At 47.8% G+C, this 18827-nt stretch overlaps 6 protein-coding genes across 6 annotated transcripts; 3 read left to right on the forward strand and 3 right to left on the reverse strand.

Annotated features, from left to right (window-relative positions):
* Positions 1-375: 375 nt before the first annotated feature.
* On the reverse strand, positions 376-2266 carry N7506_001154 (uncharacterized protein; the record flags this gene model as incomplete). The annotated part of the gene is made up of 5 exons (XM_056950450.1): positions 1958-2266; positions 1890-1914; positions 1553-1686; positions 1242-1504; positions 376-1186 (listed from the first exon to the last, which is right to left on the reverse strand). Exons 4-5 carry the CDS (start codon positions 1502-1504, stop codon positions 376-378), a joined length of 1074 nt encoding a protein of 357 aa, XP_056816365.1. The 5' UTR covers positions 1553-1686; positions 1890-1914; positions 1958-2266.
* Positions 2267-6279: 4013 nt separating this feature from the next.
* Positions 6280-7556, reverse strand: N7506_001155 (PP2C family serine/threonine-protein phosphatase; the record flags this gene model as incomplete). The annotated part of the gene is made up of 3 exons (XM_056950451.1): positions 6280-6541; positions 6589-7272; positions 7333-7556. The coding sequence occupies 3 exons, from the start codon at positions 7554-7556 to the stop codon at positions 6280-6282; spliced, it is 1170 nt and encodes a 389-aa protein (XP_056816366.1).
* Positions 7557-10229: 2673 nt separating this feature from the next.
* N7506_001156 (uncharacterized protein) lies at positions 10230-11518 on the forward strand (the record flags this gene model as incomplete). Its single annotated transcript, XM_056950452.1, has 3 exons — positions 10230-10619; positions 10668-11060; positions 11093-11518. 3 exons carry the CDS (start codon positions 10230-10232, stop codon positions 11516-11518), a joined length of 1209 nt encoding a protein of 402 aa, XP_056816367.1.
* A 306-nt stretch (positions 11519-11824) lies between these two features.
* On the reverse strand, positions 11825-12277 carry N7506_001157 (uncharacterized protein; the record flags this gene model as incomplete). Its single annotated transcript, XM_056950453.1, has 2 exons — positions 11825-12007; positions 12137-12277. The coding sequence occupies 2 exons, from the start codon at positions 12275-12277 to the stop codon at positions 11825-11827; spliced, it is 324 nt and encodes a 107-aa protein (XP_056816368.1).
* A 1845-nt stretch (positions 12278-14122) lies between these two features.
* On the forward strand, positions 14123-15346 carry N7506_001158 (uncharacterized protein; the record flags this gene model as incomplete). The annotated part of the gene is made up of 1 exon (XM_056950454.1): positions 14123-15346. One exon carries the CDS (start codon positions 14123-14125, stop codon positions 15344-15346), a length of 1224 nt encoding a protein of 407 aa, XP_056816369.1.
* A 908-nt stretch (positions 15347-16254) lies between these two features.
* Positions 16255-18213, forward strand: N7506_001159 (ER oxidoreductin; the record flags this gene model as incomplete). The annotated part of the gene is made up of 3 exons (XM_056950455.1): positions 16255-16362; positions 16418-18009; positions 18069-18213. The coding sequence occupies 3 exons, from the start codon at positions 16255-16257 to the stop codon at positions 18211-18213; spliced, it is 1845 nt and encodes a 614-aa protein (XP_056816370.1).
* Between the last annotated feature and the right edge of the window lie 614 nt (positions 18214-18827).

The raw sequence follows: 18827 nt of genomic DNA on the forward strand, positions 1-18827 counted from the left end.
GCGCTGATTCGGAACCTGACTGCAAGATTTGCAAATACACATACTATTACACTATTTATAGCCCTACTTATAACTTTACTGAGTCTATCGGCTATGATTTTCTTTTACTTGAAGTTCCTCGATACCATTCTGGTGTCCCCTAACCCGCGATGCGTTACTACTAGTTGATTTTGTAGCTGTTGCGCCTAGTCTAGGATATACCTACGATGTTCAAACATTTTGATAAAAATCAATACTAACTTGAAATGATGATGAGATAAACCGAAAATAAGGACATATTGCTCGCAAATAATATACAGGGATCAAAGATATGGAAACATTCCTGAGGCATCTCTGGAAGGACAAAGTCTTGCGAGTAAAATATCGACAAGCTGTTTAGCAATTTTCAACTGCCCAATGTGGTTTCCCTGACCATCGGCCAAGTTGAATATCTATAACCTCTTGCGACATTGGGGACTCCGAGAAGTCTTTGATACTATCGGGGTGGATATGGGAGCCTTGTATCTTGTTTTCCTGTTCCCTTTCTTCCCTCAAACGCAAAAATTCAATGACATCACTAGGTAGCGGGATTCCCGCTCGATTGGCGTCTTTAAAGACATCGTTCATATATTCATGAACTGCATCCTCAAGTGTTTCTCCCAGTCGATCAGTTGCAGATTTTAAATCGTCGACAACGCCTTGCAGCTCTTCCTCGGCTATGAAATCATATCGGCCAAGAATATCGATATATACCCCTGGAAATATCGAGAATACCATGGCACGGAATGCGTTATACCCGCCGAATTGATCAAAATACGGATCTTGATGGTAATTCATATCTCCGTAGTCGGTGTGTGTAGTTCTTTCACTACTGTGTCGGGGACATCTAGAGTTGATGAGCGTGGTAATCTCCGGGCAGAGTGACGATGGCGTGGAACTGCGCAAGATGCAACGGCAGTAGAGATATCGGTGGGTGATATTGAATATAGGCTCCCATTTCATGGTAAGTCGGCGACACACTTTCTCGATAGCTTGTGTATCATCCTTACAACTTGCTCGTATGGATTGGCTTTGACTTTGCTGTGAAGACTCTCCGGACATTAGGCCTTGCGGTACATCACCGTTAAATGGTATGAGCGCCGTGTCCTTAGCTTCGTAGGGGATGTCATCAGGCTCTACCCAACGTAGTTCCAATTGGCATTGGGGGCTGTGTACATGTTAATCGGCTTTGGTATTCTGTGAAATGCCTTATAATAACATACCATGTGCTATATTTCCGACGGTATATAGTCTCCACCTGCTTCTCCCCACAGCGCACACATTTGAGATGGTCGAATCCTGTCCAGGTGCTCATCACAAATGAGACTTTGAGACCTCGTCCTGATGTAACATGCATATTCCAAGTATCGTTATCGAGTTTTGTTTGTTCGTCCCAACTCCATAGCTCCAAATGAGTATTTCGTACTAGGTCCAACCCAGGGAGGTCTCTCTCTTCAAACTTGTGTAAGAGGAGCTTTAAGAACATCTAAAGGTAAGAGTTAGTCTTGTTAATATTTAAGAGAGCTGTTAGTACCTTTTGCGAGCAGCAAAAATTCGAAGGCAGATAGTAACTTTGATCAAGGCCGTCATCAATAAGGACATATTCCTCAGGTGCTCCCCTTTCCCACGGATATCCCAGATCCTTTGGTTTCTGGGAACATGAAGCTTCTAACGTCGTTTTCAATAGTAGTACCAAGGTTTCTAACTGTTTGTTTATCGACGCCAGCCCTTGTGCATGTTGAACATCCGCGCTCCTTAATCATGTTAGCCTCCGCTGTACAGACCGCACCAAACAGAATGCAGAAAATTGCTCGGCTCACCAAATTCCGAAACGTTCTAGTGATAAAAGTGAAATGAGAAAACCTACTCACAGTTGAAGGTTTTGTACCGCGCAAACTAGCTGCTGATCCAGTTGTTCAAAGCGCTGTTTGATTCTTACTGCCCGGGCTGCAGCCTTGAAATTCGAGATAACACGCCGCTTTCCGTGTCCCTTCGTTGAGTTTATGATATGCGACAGCTGTTCGAGAACTTTACGGCAAGCCCTGACGTGTTCGTTATCAATATGGGTAAGAGGAATAGCCTCAAGACATGCAATATCTCTCAAAAGGGCTTGAATGTGTTTCTCCTTGTCGGCCATCTCCTCGAGTGTCCCATTTGCTGATCGATATAAAGCGAGGAAGCGGCTGAAAAATTCTAGCCCAACTTGCGTGAATTGAACAATAGTGCCAGCTAGGCTAACTGCTTCCATATCTGCTGATGATATTGACGATCGGGGCTTCCTACTTGTGAGATTGACTATATTCCTTCGCGGAACTGATGTTCTTTATCTGTCGAGTTTTTTATTATTGATGTCCCTTTCTTTGAAAAAGAGGGGTAAGTAAGGCTTTCTGGCACAGCCACAATATTTAGCCTTGTGCTATGTCCTCGTTTTCTGTATAAACTATCGCATGCTACGTGTTAGGTAGTAGAAAAAGGAGATGACAACTGGACTTAGTTTTGTATATCAAACTCTGGATTACAGTTTGGATACCCATATACAACATCCCTAAGCAATGCCGGTTCTTGCTTGAACCCTCAATCTTCCTCCCATTTCGTGACCACAAGATATACCCAGAGGAATTAGGGGAATATAAATACAGTGCGACTTCATACCCCGTCCAGCAAATATTAGATAAGTGTGTAGGTGCTGAACCATGGCAACCCAAGCAGGGATGTGTTTCGAGCACAGGGGAAAAACTTGTTACGTAGCAAGGTTTTACAGTAGCGGATATTGTAAGTGGCATATTTTGCCGGTTGAGAGAAGCGGGGTCGGTCTACGTATTATGATTTCATTCCGCAAAGAAGAACCCAGATCTAGGCCTAATGTAATTCACTGCTTCAAGTAATAGCGTGATTGTCCCTCGGTCGCCACTTGGTGGACTCGCCTCTCATTTGCTTGCGGCCATGTTTATTACTCAAAGGAAGTTAATATATCAGGTAAATCATGAGTAGTAGATTCGATTTTATGGCTTTTGTCATATGACTGTATAATTTTTATCTTGCGCCTGTTCTAGCGAGAGCGGCAAATTAATATAACAACGCGTTGGTCTGAGCTGCATTTTTTTCTTTTGATAAAGCTGGCTCTTTGCGAGGATTCTTGCCTTAGAACGCGAACGACCAAAGACAGTACAGGGAGGTAGGACTTTTATGATTGGCCGGTTTGAATGACACCAGCAAGGTCTTGAATAGCTGATTTTCTGGTGAGATTGAGAATTAGGAGGCTCTTCCAAGTCCATTGGAGTTTTTGATACCTCAAACTTGAAACTGCAGCGTTTTTCTTGCCCCCTCCACCAGCAAGGAGCACAGTATGTCATGTCGGGGCACACAACAGATCCAATCAACTTCCTCCTCCCTCGGCAGCAAGATTTACGTTCTGTTCCTAGGGCCATCTTCTTTCCAATTCAGTATGCGACCAGGGCCTCCACGTTTGCGCGGTCATGGGCTACCTGAGCATTGCATTGACCATTTTTCTGGACCCTCGTTGGTGAATATACTGGAGAAACAGTTTTCCGAGTAACGGTATTTCTCGTAACTAAGATAGACTCTTTGGCCAGACACACGACTTGGCTCTAGTGGTCCAAAGGCTGGCATCCCGTCCTCTTGGACATCTTCGCGATATAGTGGTCTTGGATCTGATCACCGGTTGGGATGTGCTCTGATTTCGGGCTATATTCAAGTTCCATCCCATTCTCGGCTGGCTGACTTGTACCCGGGGCTATGTGTTGCGATGCTATGACACTGTCCGCGATCAATTCAACTCAGACCGCATAGATCTGTCAGCTTCGGGACACTCGCCTTTGAGGGTGCAGATGGCAAATCTCGGTGACAGGGTTTTTCAAGTGTTGTGATAAAGACTCGAAGTGAGAACAAGGAATGTTATAGCTACTTGTGCTATATGATGTGTTTGGATCAAAGTGAAATGAGAAAAAAGTGACAATAGGCTGACCCTGTTACGGTGTAGCATGTCGTGGTATATATAGCGGTCCAAGGATAACGGAACACAATGTCCTATCATATTATGCTTTTTGGCCTTGTTATTAACACCCTTGGGTGCTGAGCTCTTAACAGACCTGCTGGGAGAAGGAAAGATTGCCATGAAACAGTAGGATTCAGACTGTAGAGCAGAGGGGAAAGGGGGAGAGAGATCGGGCCTATCATCTACGTCACCTGACCACCCAGCACCAGCATCGCACCCCATCAGAAAGAATGTTTTAGATCGATGTGCTATATGATGCGTTCGTATCGCAGTGTAGTGAGGAGCAGCTAGATCATGATTGATCAGATATTGCTGAACTCCGAGGAACACCAGGGATACTCGAAAGAACACAGACAAAAAGAAAAAGAATCTAACCAGTTTATAGTATTTCCAAGGTTGTCATTGTAGGGAAAAATGCAAATTATGTGACATTGAACGATACACACTATTCAGGAAACACTCCTCACCAGATCTTGGAATATATGTTTTTTCTTCGACCCAGGTTTGAAGTGATGTTGAATTCCAACTCTACCCAGGTGTTTGATGGCCTGTTGAAGGCCCATATCACAGCTCAGTCAACAAAGTGGGAACCGTCACACTGATACTGATCAATTCAGGCGTTGTTGATGAAATTACATACACCCTAAAGTTCACCATCATCAACAACGCCCGTATCATCACCACCCAAGTCGCGGGGGTTTATTTGTGGTGTTATACCGAGTACTGGCAACGAGGCTGTGGATCAGGTGGTTACCATTTGTACTCCGCTTGGAAGAGTAGTGCACCTGGTAGCATCCTGGCCCAAAGAAATTGCTGTGAGCAATGAGCACTGGAACGTTCTTGTATTTAGAGTACAGTTGCTTCAAGGTGCTTGATCCTTTTTGGTGAGGGGAGTAGTAGAAGAGTTAGGAAAGCAGACGAGCTAAAAGCCGAGGTTATCGCGAGCGATGAGACTTCGCATATCACCGGAGACGGCACTGGTGATAGTTCCCACGACAGCAATCGCCTGGTCGGATTGGTAGAAGAAGGTCAAGAGAGACGTGGAATTGGGTAACATATGCAGATATCTACCTTGGTGGCAGGATCTGAATCAGCTGCCCACGCGATATAGGAAGCACCACCCAGAGCGGCGATAATGGTAGCGAAGATACTAATATTCAATCGTTTCACGAGATGGCCTTGATGGAAGTACTCCGCGACACCTGTGACGTCAGGGCATTGAACATCGAGAGCAGCAATCTAAGTCACGGGTAGTGGCATTGCTCAGGCCAATGATTGCGAAATCAATAATAGCAGCGAGAAAACTAGCAGTATAAACTTGATGAGAAACCATCCTGATAGCTCTTCCGGGTAGTGTGAATGAGTATAGAGAACAAGAAGGGCCAGTGCACCTGATAGAAGGATCTGGAGGAGAAACAAAAAGGTGAGGCTAGGCCTTGGTTTCTCTTCTACCACACCAGAAAAAGAAGATATGGCCATTTTGTAATTCGGAAAGTGCAAAACGGATTGTAGTCTGAGAAGAGTTGAAGAGTAGAGGCTTCCGAAGGCCTGAAGCTTGGCCCCCAATGACCCACTTTGGGTGCTTTTTTCCGATCCGCCAGCAAAGAAGGTCAATGCTGTTCCCATTTTCAAGACCAATTCGCTTATATTTCGTGTTTGTGATTGGATCGAATATCATGATCCTCCAAGATCCATAGTCACTTCTCGCGTATCTGGGAGCCAATTGATAGGGTATCTAGTTCTTCAGTGCTTAAAACAGTAGGGTCAGCCCTGTGGGATTAAAGTATAAGTAGGGTGGGTAACCCTTGCTACTCGGTACTAGGTCAGAGAAGGTGTATTTGAGTTAGAACAAGATACAATCAATCATTTGATGCAAAAATCGAACAATCTTTGTTTACGGAAGTAAAAACATACAACAGTGAGGATTCGCTGGTGGTCACCCACCCAACTACTAACTCACCGGCGTGTGGCTTAAGTACGGCTGAGCGGACGGGAAGCCCTGTTTTCCACACCCTGTGGTCGTATGTACTAATACATTGCGGAGAAGGGAACATATAGGACATCTAGGAATGAGAAAGGTAACCTTGAAAAAATTAGACCTCAGTAGTTCCAAGGTTCGTTGACCATAAATGTGAGATATATCTCTAATTTTCACTCCCACCACCTGGGAATGGGTGAGTACGAGTCCACGGGTGCTGCTCAGGTGCGAAACCCATTGAACTGCTAGATATATTTTGAAAAATAATCTAGAAGAGAATAAAAACTACGGTTACATCGTCTCTGGCCTCCTTAGAATCTGGTGGCAAAAGGCTCATGACACTGCAAAACAAATCCCGTTCCTTGCCTCCAAATGCGTTGCGAACCAAGTGCGTGGCTACATTATCATCTTTGACGATGAAGTCATCTCGTTCCATCACCCAGTTATACGGATACATATGCCGTTCCGGCTCCTTCCCTGGTGTTTGGACATCGTCACCTGGGCAGCAATCTGAATATTTCTCTTTTGCTCTGAAATGTCCTTGGCCTGTGCTTCAATCCATAGCCTCACACAGTACACCGCATCCTCATTGGACACATGGTTCCAAAACCCATCTGTCCCGAGGATGAGAAAGTCGCCTGGCTCAACCTTTATGTTCTTCACATCTGGCAACGCGGTGGCATATGGCGGTGTTTGTATGTCCGTGTTGTAAACTCGGCCAAAGAAGCCATTCTTCCAGTCCTCCAGTGCCTCCTTCGGCCACTTCCGCCGATTGTCTCCGAAGCTTCGAGTCACCTCTGATCCGAGAAAACGACCAGCGGCGGAAAACAAGCGGTCTTCGCCGGGATGTTCGGCATTAATTCGGGCCATTTCGTCTGGGTTACTACCACTGTGGTCAACCGAGAGTGGAATGGAGACCCAATCCCCGTTGTCACCATCTTGTTGCCGACCGAGAACGGCACGTGAGTCGCCAGCACCAGCAATATGGACGATGGACCTCTCCGGATCATACAGTGCTAGAAGCGCACAGGACCCACAGCTGGAGGGTGCAATGCGACACATGGCCTCTGCGTGGGTAATTGGTTCATAGATGGCAGCCAGACCGTCGGAGACGATCTCGTCATCCAGCTCAATGAATGCAGACTTCATGGCCACCTCAATCGCCTCGGAGTCATTCAAATCCTTAGCGGATAATTTGTCGAGTTTTCTCCTAACATACTTGTGGAGAAATTCTTTAAGAATTGATGAGGTTGCCCAACCTCTACGAAAACAGGTGTCAAACCAGACATCGTTTCAAATCCACACAGGATCCAGTACTCACGAGTGACCGTCGTAAACTCCCCAGTATCGCCAATCAGCATTACCCACCATCATTCGGCCCCACGATAAGTCGTCCTCGACGTTGTGGCGCTTCCAACTCTCACTGTATCGGTTCGAATCATATCGGTCTCGCCTGGCGACTCTGAAGCCGTTGATGTCTCTTCCTGCTTCAGCCTTTTGGTCGCCTCTTCCATGCCCAGTGGGCGGTGCGTTGTGTTTTTCCATTCCACCAGGGTGTAAATATAATGCCTTTCAAATTTTTGGCGAGCGGAGCATATGTCGAGACTAGCACGAACCTGACTCCGAGCACTGAGGGAAATGGATATTCAAAGGTGAATGAGGCTGTTTCGCGGGACTGGAGTGACCACCCCTCCCCCTCCCTTGAATCATCAGGATAGATAGTCGGCCATGGCAAAAAGAGTGGGGGTGGCTAGCTGGTTTTGTATTTCGACAGGGGCCTGATGTGGTGCCAAGTGCTGTTGGAAGGCCAGCTGACCCTCCCGAGGTCAGGGTAGATAACTCTCTTACTTCCAAGGTTCTATCTTCCTTTTTGTCCCCAGTCAGTCTTTTTGTTTTGACAGTCTGAAACTATTTCTCGACGATCTTTGATCCTTCAAGCATTCCACACCATGTGGTCGTCTGCGCTGGACGCCGCATGCAAAGGCTCTAGATGTGACAGCTGGACTTGTGAAAAAAATTACAAATTAGGACTTTTACGCGCCGACCGAAAAAGCCCAGGGCCAAACCCAACCCAACCCAACCCGGCCCATTGAAGAGGTATACTAAATACCAACCCCTTCCGTATCCTCCTTTCTTTTCCTCGGTTACTATACGTTAGTTGAATGCAGAATTAAAAAAAAAAAAAACAGAGATACCATACTACAATTTACAGTTTGGCTCTAGTCCATGCTCTTTACAAACTCTGACAAATTCTCTTGAACACAACATCCAACTCCTCCATGTCGACCTCCACGTCGACAGCGATATTACCCCCTGACTCAACTATTCTAGACTCGGACAGTGCTCCATTGACACAAATAGCCAAAAGACCTGCGGGCAGATTCTGAGCAATTGGTTGAAACTTTATGCGCTTGTTTTCCCACGCCTTTACCGTAAGTATCAATGCCATTTCTTCCTCATCCCACGTTCCTCGCAAGCAATCAATTCCCTAGGAAAGGTGCTCGCCATCAATCCATGGGCGCTTCTTTAGATAGGAAGATGTCCAGGGCTTTTCCCACATGATCATTTGTCCGTTGGGGACGTTCAGTCGCGCATAGGCCACGCATGAATTTCCCATCAGTGGCCCACTTGAGCAAAGCTACCATCTTCGTCCCTCGGCGTGTCACTTCTCGGGTAATAGAGACCACCTTTCTTCCATGTAGGCACCTGGCATGTATCAAGATAATGAAAGATTCCGTCGAGCTCGTTGCTAAACTATGCGTTCGCGAGCCAAAACTGCTAAATTGGACACTGTGGCGCACGTGAGACCTCAGGATGTGGCGCGGTTTCCCCATTACACTAGGTTCCCTATACGAACGGAGTACGGAGTACGGAGTAGTAGATCTGATATCCGACCGACGCCCGGCTGCAGCATCTTGGCCCCTTGCTTCACTCGGTTTCTCTGCGTGACTCAGCTTTCCAGGTAATATATACATTTTTTTAATTCTTGTTGATTGTGAAAAAGTGCCAGATAATTTTGGCCACATGCATTTGCGTTTATATTGACCTGGGTGGCTAATTCAGGTACTCTACGGAGTAGATCGTGCCGGACCGGCTTGTAGGCTGTGGCTTTGCGATAGTAGCAGCCCGCGCCAAGATCCGCCGAGGCACAGCAGGCACGTAAAGCCACCAAAAAGTGGAACCCTAGCCTCAAGCTCAGATTCAGGTTGATAGCTGGTTCATGTGATGGCTCAAGTCACAGAGAAAGACGACAAAAATATTCTGGGCAAACGGAGCTCATATTCAAGAGAGGTCAAGGAGACCTCCTCCGTGAGTAAGAGATATGGATATATGAGATTGCTCTACCCAAGCCATTAAGCAAACGGTGTATAGGCTTCCCAGCATATACGGAGTGAAAGTTGAAGTTTTGAAGCTTGGGTGTGGTTGAGGCGGAAAGATGGCAGGGCGGAGGGGCTTGACCCACAAATGCGCCGTCCAAGGCCCTCGGAGGACGCCCCACCCTGGGCCAGTGCTTCTCTTTGACCGCTAGAAATAAGAACCTTCATCGACATGTCCATTGCAGTCAACTACGGAGTATATTCTTACTGCTCACAAAGTATTTTGAGACGGTCGCCACGATGCCTTCTATAAATTCTCTGTTGTCCACCCCAATTTCCATGAGATACCTTGACCACGTCACTCGATAGCTAGCCGCATCCGTCGCAAATTGCAAAGCAAACAATCTAGCAAGCTCCGTCCAGGGGCATAGACTATTGGCTCTCACGACAGGGCACCCTGGCTTAGGCTGGTTGGCTGATATTGCAAGTGGGGCTATCAAACAAAGAATCAGTGAGCAGCTAATCTCCCCTTGGGTTGAGATGGAAGATAGAGAGAAAAAAACTAACATAACCCTCCGCCTCTCCTTGTACTCCGTGTCCCATTTCAGTTTCAACAGACGATCTCAAAATTCCGACAGGGTATACTTGAGTCATGTCCGTTGCTTGTGCTCCAATTGCACTTCGGTACCCTCGTGGGACATCCGTTTGTTTGCTACTCTTTTCTCTTTTCTTTTTTGCTACCGACTGTCTGCTCATTCCTTTCAATTTGATTTCTGATCTTGCCTCTGTTTGCTCTCTTTCAACAATATCTTGACCGTGCCATATCGACTGGGCTGCATATTCTGTGTCGACCTTTCTCCCGCGCATAGATGTCATTGTCCATGCGGGATATGAAGCTAGAATGAATCCATCCAAAGCCAGAGGCCGCCGCTCTTTTTTCACCCCTCGCATATCGAGCTGTGTCTTCGTGTTCCTCGTTTGGTTTCTTTGGCATCACCTGCCAAGTCCACCGGTCACCCAAAACAATACCCGCGCAGATCGACCACCTCCGAGGTATCGAGTGGAGGATCAACCCCATTTCCTCTACCAGTCATCCTTTCGAGAATCTCCAGATCTTCAATACGAGAGCGAAATCTCAGATGCCTTGGAAAGTCTCGCCGAGAATGTACTAGCCCAGAGTCGGGGAAACGACAAATCCGAGGAAAGAATCTGGCAGATAGCGAGCGATGATACGATGCGGGGCGCAGATTCCCGAGAGTTTGAAGCGAGGAATAGCGAGTGGAAATATACTGTGAGATTATATCAAGCGCTCTGATAGCTATCAACTAAACAAATCAAGTTGGTCGATGATAAGAAAGCCACGGCATTTGTGACGACCGAGTTATCTGCCATCCCAGATATCGCCGCTGTTTTTAAATCGTATCCCCACAACGTGCTGCGGGCAGACTTGCTCAGATATTTGCTTCTCTGGTACTACGGAGGCTTCTATGCAGACATCGATGTCTTTCCGGCCCGCTCCATCAAGACATGCCCAGCACTCCAACCGTTTTTGCCGAGAGCGGAAGACATTACCCCAAATGTGTCTCTTGTCGTCGGTGTCGAGGTCGATGAGCCATATGCTTTACCGCAATTTATGCGTGACTGGCATTGGACGAGAAGCTACGGGTTGATTCAGTACACAATGTACGCGCCTCGTCGCTTCAGTCCACTTTTGCGAGAAGTTATCGTCCGTGTACTTTCACATACCAAACAGCATAATGAAAGATACGGGGGATTTTCCATAGCGCACGCTACGATGAAAAGGCAATCCTTGGTGTCACGGGGCCAGATGTTTTCACAGATGCTATTCTGGAGACTCTTTCCTCCTCTTTGCCCTCAAACCACCCTTTCATCCAGCAGTCAGTTGCTGCAGATTCCGGCATCAATGACCTTGTGTCTTCGATAACAGGAGATGTTGAAGAACGGGTCTCCTGGGCCCCGTTCCACAGACTTCAAGATCCTGTCTGTGTTCGAGACAGCGAAGGCCTCTATGGTGCATCGAATGGCGGGCTTTGCGTGCTACCAATCAGTGTGTGGGGCAACGGACAGCGGCATAGCAAGGCTGGAGGGTTCAATGATTTTGACGCCTGCATAAATCATCGTTTCGGTCGCACATGGAAGAAGGGCTGGTGGGAGTACATATTTGGATAATCATTTCGGTCTTTTCAGTTAGTTTTCTCGGGGCCAGAATTGTAGTATTGGTCATCATATTCGCACAATTGACAAAGAAATCTTCAAAGCCTCCACCTGAACGACATTCCTACAAATATATTTCGGGTTGATTTCAGGTCATCTCGAGGTTTGGAAGGGAAATCATTCATCTGGTTTCCAGAACACTCATGAAAGAAATGTGCTTTGATTTTCCATCTATACCTGGTATTTCAGGTGAGAGTTCTATCTGAACAAATTTGATGTGGGTACCAAGGTAACAATCATCCAGCAGTCCAAACCTCCCAATCATTTGTAGCAGACACATCCTTCCTTCTTAGGGTTCTGGCAACGCGCCTCTCTGACACTGCAGCCCCCACAGAAGCCACATTCATCCGGCGCATAGCAGTTTCCATCACCGACAACACAGCTTCCGTGATGGCCCACACAGCTGGTGCACTTGTTGGTGTCTCGGCCTTCAAGACTCCGTCCCTACAAATTGATGTTAGGCTTTCTTCTCCGGGTAGTATTCTCTATACTGAGGACATACTTCAAACAAGTTGGGCTTTTCAATGGTCAGCTTTGTTCTCGATTAATTTTTGAAGATACTTGAAAGCCTACCGGTTCCGTATAGATGATGTCTTCACCAAATTGATGCATTTCGAGCTCCATGCCGTTCGCCATGAACATGCCACTTTTCTCGGCTGAGGCTCCTGCTAGGAGGAGAGAAATTATTGTGGCGGCCTGGAAGGAAAGCTTCATTGTGAAATTGAGGTCAAGTTTCAATGTTCAGGGGTGAGATGGCAAGATTGAACTCGGAATTCCAAGGTTGAAATTTTTGCTGTTCTTTTCATCAATGAATTGCCTCGATCTTATATGTCTCAACCACCCCGGCAGATTCCAGATTTTTGTTTGATACCTGTCAAATCATCACAAGCAGAGCTGGGATCTATGCAGCGCTTCGTCATTGCATCCAAGGTTGCGATCCTTCTGGACGACTTTAACATGTTTGCCAGATCCATGGGTAGGTAGCTCTGGAGTGCCAAGCACGAATCTTTTGAACCTGGGTACGCATAATCACACATGGGCAGTGATCCTGGCGTATGATTCCCTCGAATTTTCTTAGAGTTAATTAGATTCAGGTTTGAGCTACAGCGATCGAGTAATTCATGCTTTGGGATTGTTCTGCGATGGGGCAACTCGTGTCAAATCTTCGGAATGAACGATCTTCAGAAGCCTCGAGTGCCTGTTCGCTCCCGAGGTCAGTTCAAAATATAACTTTGGAAGCTTGGAACCATGGCCCTCATACAACAGTACATGATTATTTCAAGTTAGACGTAAGCCAATAACGTGGAGCTCGCTGACTCTCAACTATAGCTCTGAAGTTGACCGAAGCCACGTACCTTAGTAGATGAAACTAAAACGCAAATTGTTACACAGCAGACCGCACCCACAGACGCCCGATGCAATTGCTTGCATACTCCCGAGATTTCAGAAGTTTCCACATTAGGAAAGAGTTGGGGTTTCTCATTTTCTCCTCCTGTTTTTATATTGACCAGTGACAACAATTTCTCCTGGGGATGTCGGAGAGCGGACGGAAATCCATTCTTCCATTCTGATCGAAGTGTAGACATGAACGAGTGTGTTTCCCGGGACATGTAAGAGCCTTGGAGACTAATATTAACACTCGGAAATTTTAGGTTGATATCGCACGTTGTTGACATAATTCAAATGGCGGGTGACTGCATATGTTGTCAAATCGACCAGGCTTTGAGCCGCATCGGCGAGTCATTGGTGCCGCATTCCGACAAAGTCAACAACAAAGCTTCCACTGCTCTCCTCCATTATTCCTCACTTTCTTTGCCTTTTGGTCCCTTTCTCGGAGACTCTTTGTTACATAACAAACTTTCTATTTCGATATTCCCCGGGTGTCAAAACGTTACCCTCGATCCGATTCCATTGTGGACCGCCCCCATTTGAGGCCTGTCCCAGCGGACTCTCGCCGAGCTCCCGACCATAGCCCCGGCTCGCGCATATTCCCTCGGGTACCAACGCCGGCTCTATGTATCAAACGGTCGGTGAAGGGCGGCTTAGACCCTGGTCAGGCAACCGTCTGAGCTGAGTGGGGGGAAAGGATGTGCCACCAGCACCTGGAAACAGCCATGCTGCTGACTCATGTTATACAGGCTCTCTTTGATGATACTCTTTTGGGATCGAATCTTCATTCCATGATGTACCTGGGACCAACGAAAAAGCCCCAAAACTGGCGGAAATTGACACGACTGTGCTCACAGACTGCAACAATGACGTGATCAACAATACCATTGATATCTCTGTTGAATGGATTCTTTCACAGCCTCGCTGTCTTACAAGTCCCCTTTGTTGCCGGAAGTTGCTCTTATAGGACGAATAATTGACCTCGACAATATAAAACCACTCGATCATATAGAGTGTTCGAATAACCATCCTTCAGGAAGCCTCAACAAAGTGTGCTTGAAATCTCAACTTGGTCTTGACTACGATTGAAAATCACCCGACCCAAATTTCTTGCAAGCAATATTCCTAGAATTGAAGAAGCTCCAAGGTTAGTTCAGTTGTACCGCCACCATGTTGCAACGCGAGTTCACCACGATCTTCAGGACCAGCTATGGCAGGTTCCGGAAGAGCATGCACAACCTCCTCTATAGCCTCAGATCTTCAGCTCCTTACAGATCAATCGCACAGCAGACCGATGAACTCTTCCTTCGATTGTCTGAGCTTCGGCATTACGGCGAGATCATGGGCAGGATGGATGCACCCGATGAGATCGTCCGGAACGCACCTCCCGGATACTTTGTCACTCGCGCTCAGCAGCATCGAGGCTTTTATGGAACCGAGTTTGGATACTCTTGTTGGTACATCAAGGCAAGTATGGGTTACTCACTGGGTCGTTTGGAGAGCGGCGGTAGCGCGAAGCCCATTGCTGACTTCCTGGAAACTATATTGGCTGATTTTGACATTCGAAAGATGGGTTTCTTCCCCCGGTCACTTCCGTTTGAGTTTGGGGAGAACCAATTCCCACTCCTAAGCTCTGCCTCGCAATCTCCAGTCACTCTTGAGACCTCGGCTGTTTCCGATGATGAGGATTCCGTTAGGTCCTCACCATCGTTCATGAGCTATGACTTGAAGGTACCCAACAATACTCCAGCCTCTTCAGCAATCTACGGCCCAGAGGATTATCTGACAACAAGCTTTTCTGACGCCGATGAATCACCCCACACATCAGCATCTTCGGAGAGTTATGATCTACGTGTACCTGACAATACCCCAGCGACGTCGATGTATCTCGCCACCGGGCACAATTTGGGACGGTCTATTTCCGAAGATGCATCAATTTTTGCAGAGCTGGCAGATCGTGCTCATAATCTCGCTTCCTCACTCAGCCGTGACACTGCAAGACCCCAAGGCATGAGACATGCGCCTCGGCATTCTCGTCGCCTCAGGTCACCTATTGCGCTTGGGAGATACAGAAATTATGGCAGTTCGACACCCGAGACAGAAGAAAGAGGCAGAGCACCACAAATCCGTATGACAACCCCAAATGGAACCAGCCAGAGCCCTCCACTAGTCAAGAACTGGCGTCGTCCAAGCCCTTACCCTGGAAATGGTGAACTTTGGAAGCGCTTTTCGACACGGCGCGCTTCTAGCATGATGCCCCTTTCACACCCTCCACCTTCTCCTCGTGAGGATATTGAGGCCCAACATCTGAGTCTACCCACGGGTCCGGGAAGTATGCAAGGGGTTGAACAACCGTTCTTTACTCCTCATGAAACCCATCCCGGGCAAGAATAAGTGGCTAACCTTGGAACCTTTTTGAGATCTCTTCGATGTCATTGATTGATTTTTCGCCAGGGACTTTTTCGAGCTTGATAATTGCATGTTTAGGAATCGTCGACAGCCGAGAATAGATAGTTAGGTATGAAAATATATCTTGGGCTAGGTGCTGGATGTGAACTCGGACCTTCATACGGAGTAATGATCATTTTAAAGGCATTGAAAGGGCATTCCCAACACCTAGTTCAAGAGGCTATCGAATTTGAAATGTTGTTTTCTGAAATTATAATCAAGTGATTCACTCATTAGGTATGTTTCCCGAGGTCAAGATTTCAGCATAACCGCGCTGTGTAGGTGCATCCAAGGGCCCCCCGGGGATAGTTGTAAGACAACTTCAAGATTGGAGGAGAATGTAACATCCATGGATTGTATTTGCAAAAGCAGTACTCCCGTAGATATTATGTCGTGCATTTACGACGTAGGACAACATGATCCATGGATGTTTTTCGTACTCCGTACTCTGTAGGAAGTATAGCATTGGTCAGCATTGAGTTGTGGGACGATCTCATCTCACCACTTCCGCCCTTTCCACACCGCCCCCAAATGGCCACAGCCAATCAGCGACGCCGGGGTCCGGCAGAATCAGGCCATTGTCATTTCTTGGCGATCGGCCGATCCTCCGCGCATGTCCAGGCCAGCATGGCCACTACTTCTTGTTTTTAAACCACATTCCTCTAGAATTCTTTCTTTTTCATCCGGATTCTGCGTTTACTTTGAACGATACCTAATATTACAAGCAACGTCGACTGTTACCCCTACAAATACCGGGTTGACCCTGTTCTCGAAATTTTGGCCTTTGCGCCACCTTGCATACACAGAAGCAACGCTGCTCGTCTTTCCCTCAATCACAGAAAATTGGACATAAGATGCAGCCCACAGCGAAGTTCTTCCACGTGGCAGTGCTTGGTCTGGCCGGTCTGGCCAGCGCCAGCACTAGCAACCACGATGCCTCATTAGACCCAACCAAATGCGCGGTATGACAAGGACCCCGGATCTCCAGGCGACGTGACTGACCCGTGATACATGCAGCTCGAGCCCTCAGCGATGGTATCCGATGCCTGCGTCTCATACGGTGAAATCAACGGAATCAACGACCTCATCTTTACGACCCTCAACTCAATCACTCAAGAAACCGATTTCTTCTCCTTCTATCGTCTCAACCTTTTCAACACAGAATGCCCTTTTTGGTCCGATGCCAACAGCATGTGCGGTAATATCGCATGCTCGGTTAACACCATTGAATCCGAAGACGACATTCCTCTTACCTGGCGCGCCGAGGAGCTGAGCAAGCTAGAAGGCCCGAAGGCAAACCACCCACCTCGCAAGATCCAAGCCCAGCGTCCGAAAGAACGTCCTCTCCAGGGCGAGTTGGGTGAAGATGTCGGAGAGAGTTGTGTGGTTGAATACGACGACGAATGTGACGACCGCGACTACTGTGTTCCGGAGGACGAGGGTTCGACCGGCAAGGGAGATTATGTGAGCTTAGTGGACAACCCAGAGCGGTTTACAGGATACATGGGAGAGGGCGCGCATCAGGTTTGGAATGCCATCTACAGCGAGAATTGCTTCATGAAGCCCATGGCCGATGAGTTGGAGGATCAGACTCTGAACGTTCCGCTGGGTGGCCTCCAGGCTGCTTCGGACTTCCGCGACGTGCTTCACAAGAAAACACAGCGTCCAGAGGGTCTTCCTTTGGACAATGAGTGTTTGGAGAAGCGAGTATTCCACCGTTTGATCAGCGGAATGCACGCTTCCATTTCCACTCATCTGTGCTGGGATTACCTGAACCAGACCACCGGTCAGTGGCATCCCAATGTGCAGTGTTTCAAGGAGAGACTCCTGGACCACCCCGAGCGCATCTCCAACATGTATTTCAATTACGCGCTCGTCTCCCGCGCTGTCACCAAGCTCCGCAAACACCTGAACGGTTACACGTTCTGTACGAGCGATCCCGCACAAGACCGCGAGACCAAGAAGCGTGTCAACAAGCTGACCTCGACTTTGAGCGAGGTTCCTCAGATTTTCGACGAGAAGATCATGTTCCAAGACCCAGGTGCCCTAGGCCTGAAGGAGGACTTCCGCAACCGCTTCCGCAACGTCAGCCGCCTGATGGACTGCGTGGGTTGCGATAAGTGCCGACTCTGGGGCAAGCTCCAGGTCAACGGATACGGAACTGCCTTGAAGGTGCTGTTTGACTACGATGAAACCAAGAACGGCGAAAACCCACCCCTTCGCCGCACCGAGCTGGTCGCCCTCATCAACACCCTCGGTCGCATCTCTCACAGCATTGCTGCTTCGCGCAGTATGCAGCGCGCCCTTCTGACCGGCACCACTCACATGTTCCCGGTCCATGGCGCGGTGCCCTCCTCGCACCATGCCAACGCTCTCAGTGGACAGGGCGGAAAGCGTGTGTTTAAGGATGGAAACAACAACTTCTACTATGAAGATGAGGGTGAAGAAGATTATATCTACGGTCGCGAACAGGTGGAGCACTATCCCTGGGAGCGGAAGCCTCTGGGCCCGGACGCCGGAGTCTGGGACGATATCAAGCAAGAGTGGGATATGGTCTGGGGCACAGTCGGATACATCTGGCAAGCGTGGATGGATATTCCACGGACACTGTAAGTTGATTCCCGCCTGACGTTGTTTTCAAGGTAGTCAAAGGTACTAACTCGACTAGATTCCAAATTGGCACGTGGGAGTCCATCCGACTGTATAACTACTGGCTCGGTTTGCCGGTGCCACCTCGCGCTTGGAAGTTGAAGGCGCCCGAGCCGCGCCCTCACACTCTGCCGAATAATCATCCTCGTCGGGATGAGTTGTGATTTTCTGTTATTCCATCACCATTTCATTGGCATCTGTACATATACGGCGCTGCACTACGGGCGTTTCATAGACTGGGTTTTGGTTTACTTTCGGAGTGATTGGATAAATTCATCGCATTTGCTACACTTGAATGTTGTTCTGAATACTGACTTTGTTCATTGTTCTCAATCCGCCGTTCGCCACCTCCAGGGCTGTACCTCGGAAGTCATGCAGGCTCAGGCAACAGGGGACAGCACCGAAACCTGGAGTAAGGCACAGTGGGTTACACACATCGATATAGACATGCATACGTTCTAAATATTAGCAGCTCCATATTGAGATAATCGTACTACCCCATACTCCACCTGGACACTGTCTCAGGGTCCGATCTCTTTGCCTCGGTCCCAGTGTGGCAAGTCCATGCGTTTCTCGGGATTCTGATTTCCGAGTGAGTCAATGTTGGTTGGGGGAAAAAAAAAACAAATCCTCAAAGTACAGCATCAAGTGGTATTGTAGTAAATGCTAGAGATATATTCAACTGTTCAAATAGTACGGAGTAAAGAGAATCACAGTCCAAGTCTCATGTGGCGAGTGGAGATACCGAGGCCCCGGGATCGGTTAGTTTGCCGACTTG

Source organism: Penicillium brevicompactum (genome assembly GCF_028827555.1).
Source record: "Penicillium brevicompactum strain IBT 35665 chromosome Unknown utg000001l_segment0_segment0, whole genome shotgun sequence".
NCBI lineage: Eukaryota > Fungi > Ascomycota > Eurotiomycetes > Eurotiales > Aspergillaceae > Penicillium > Penicillium brevicompactum.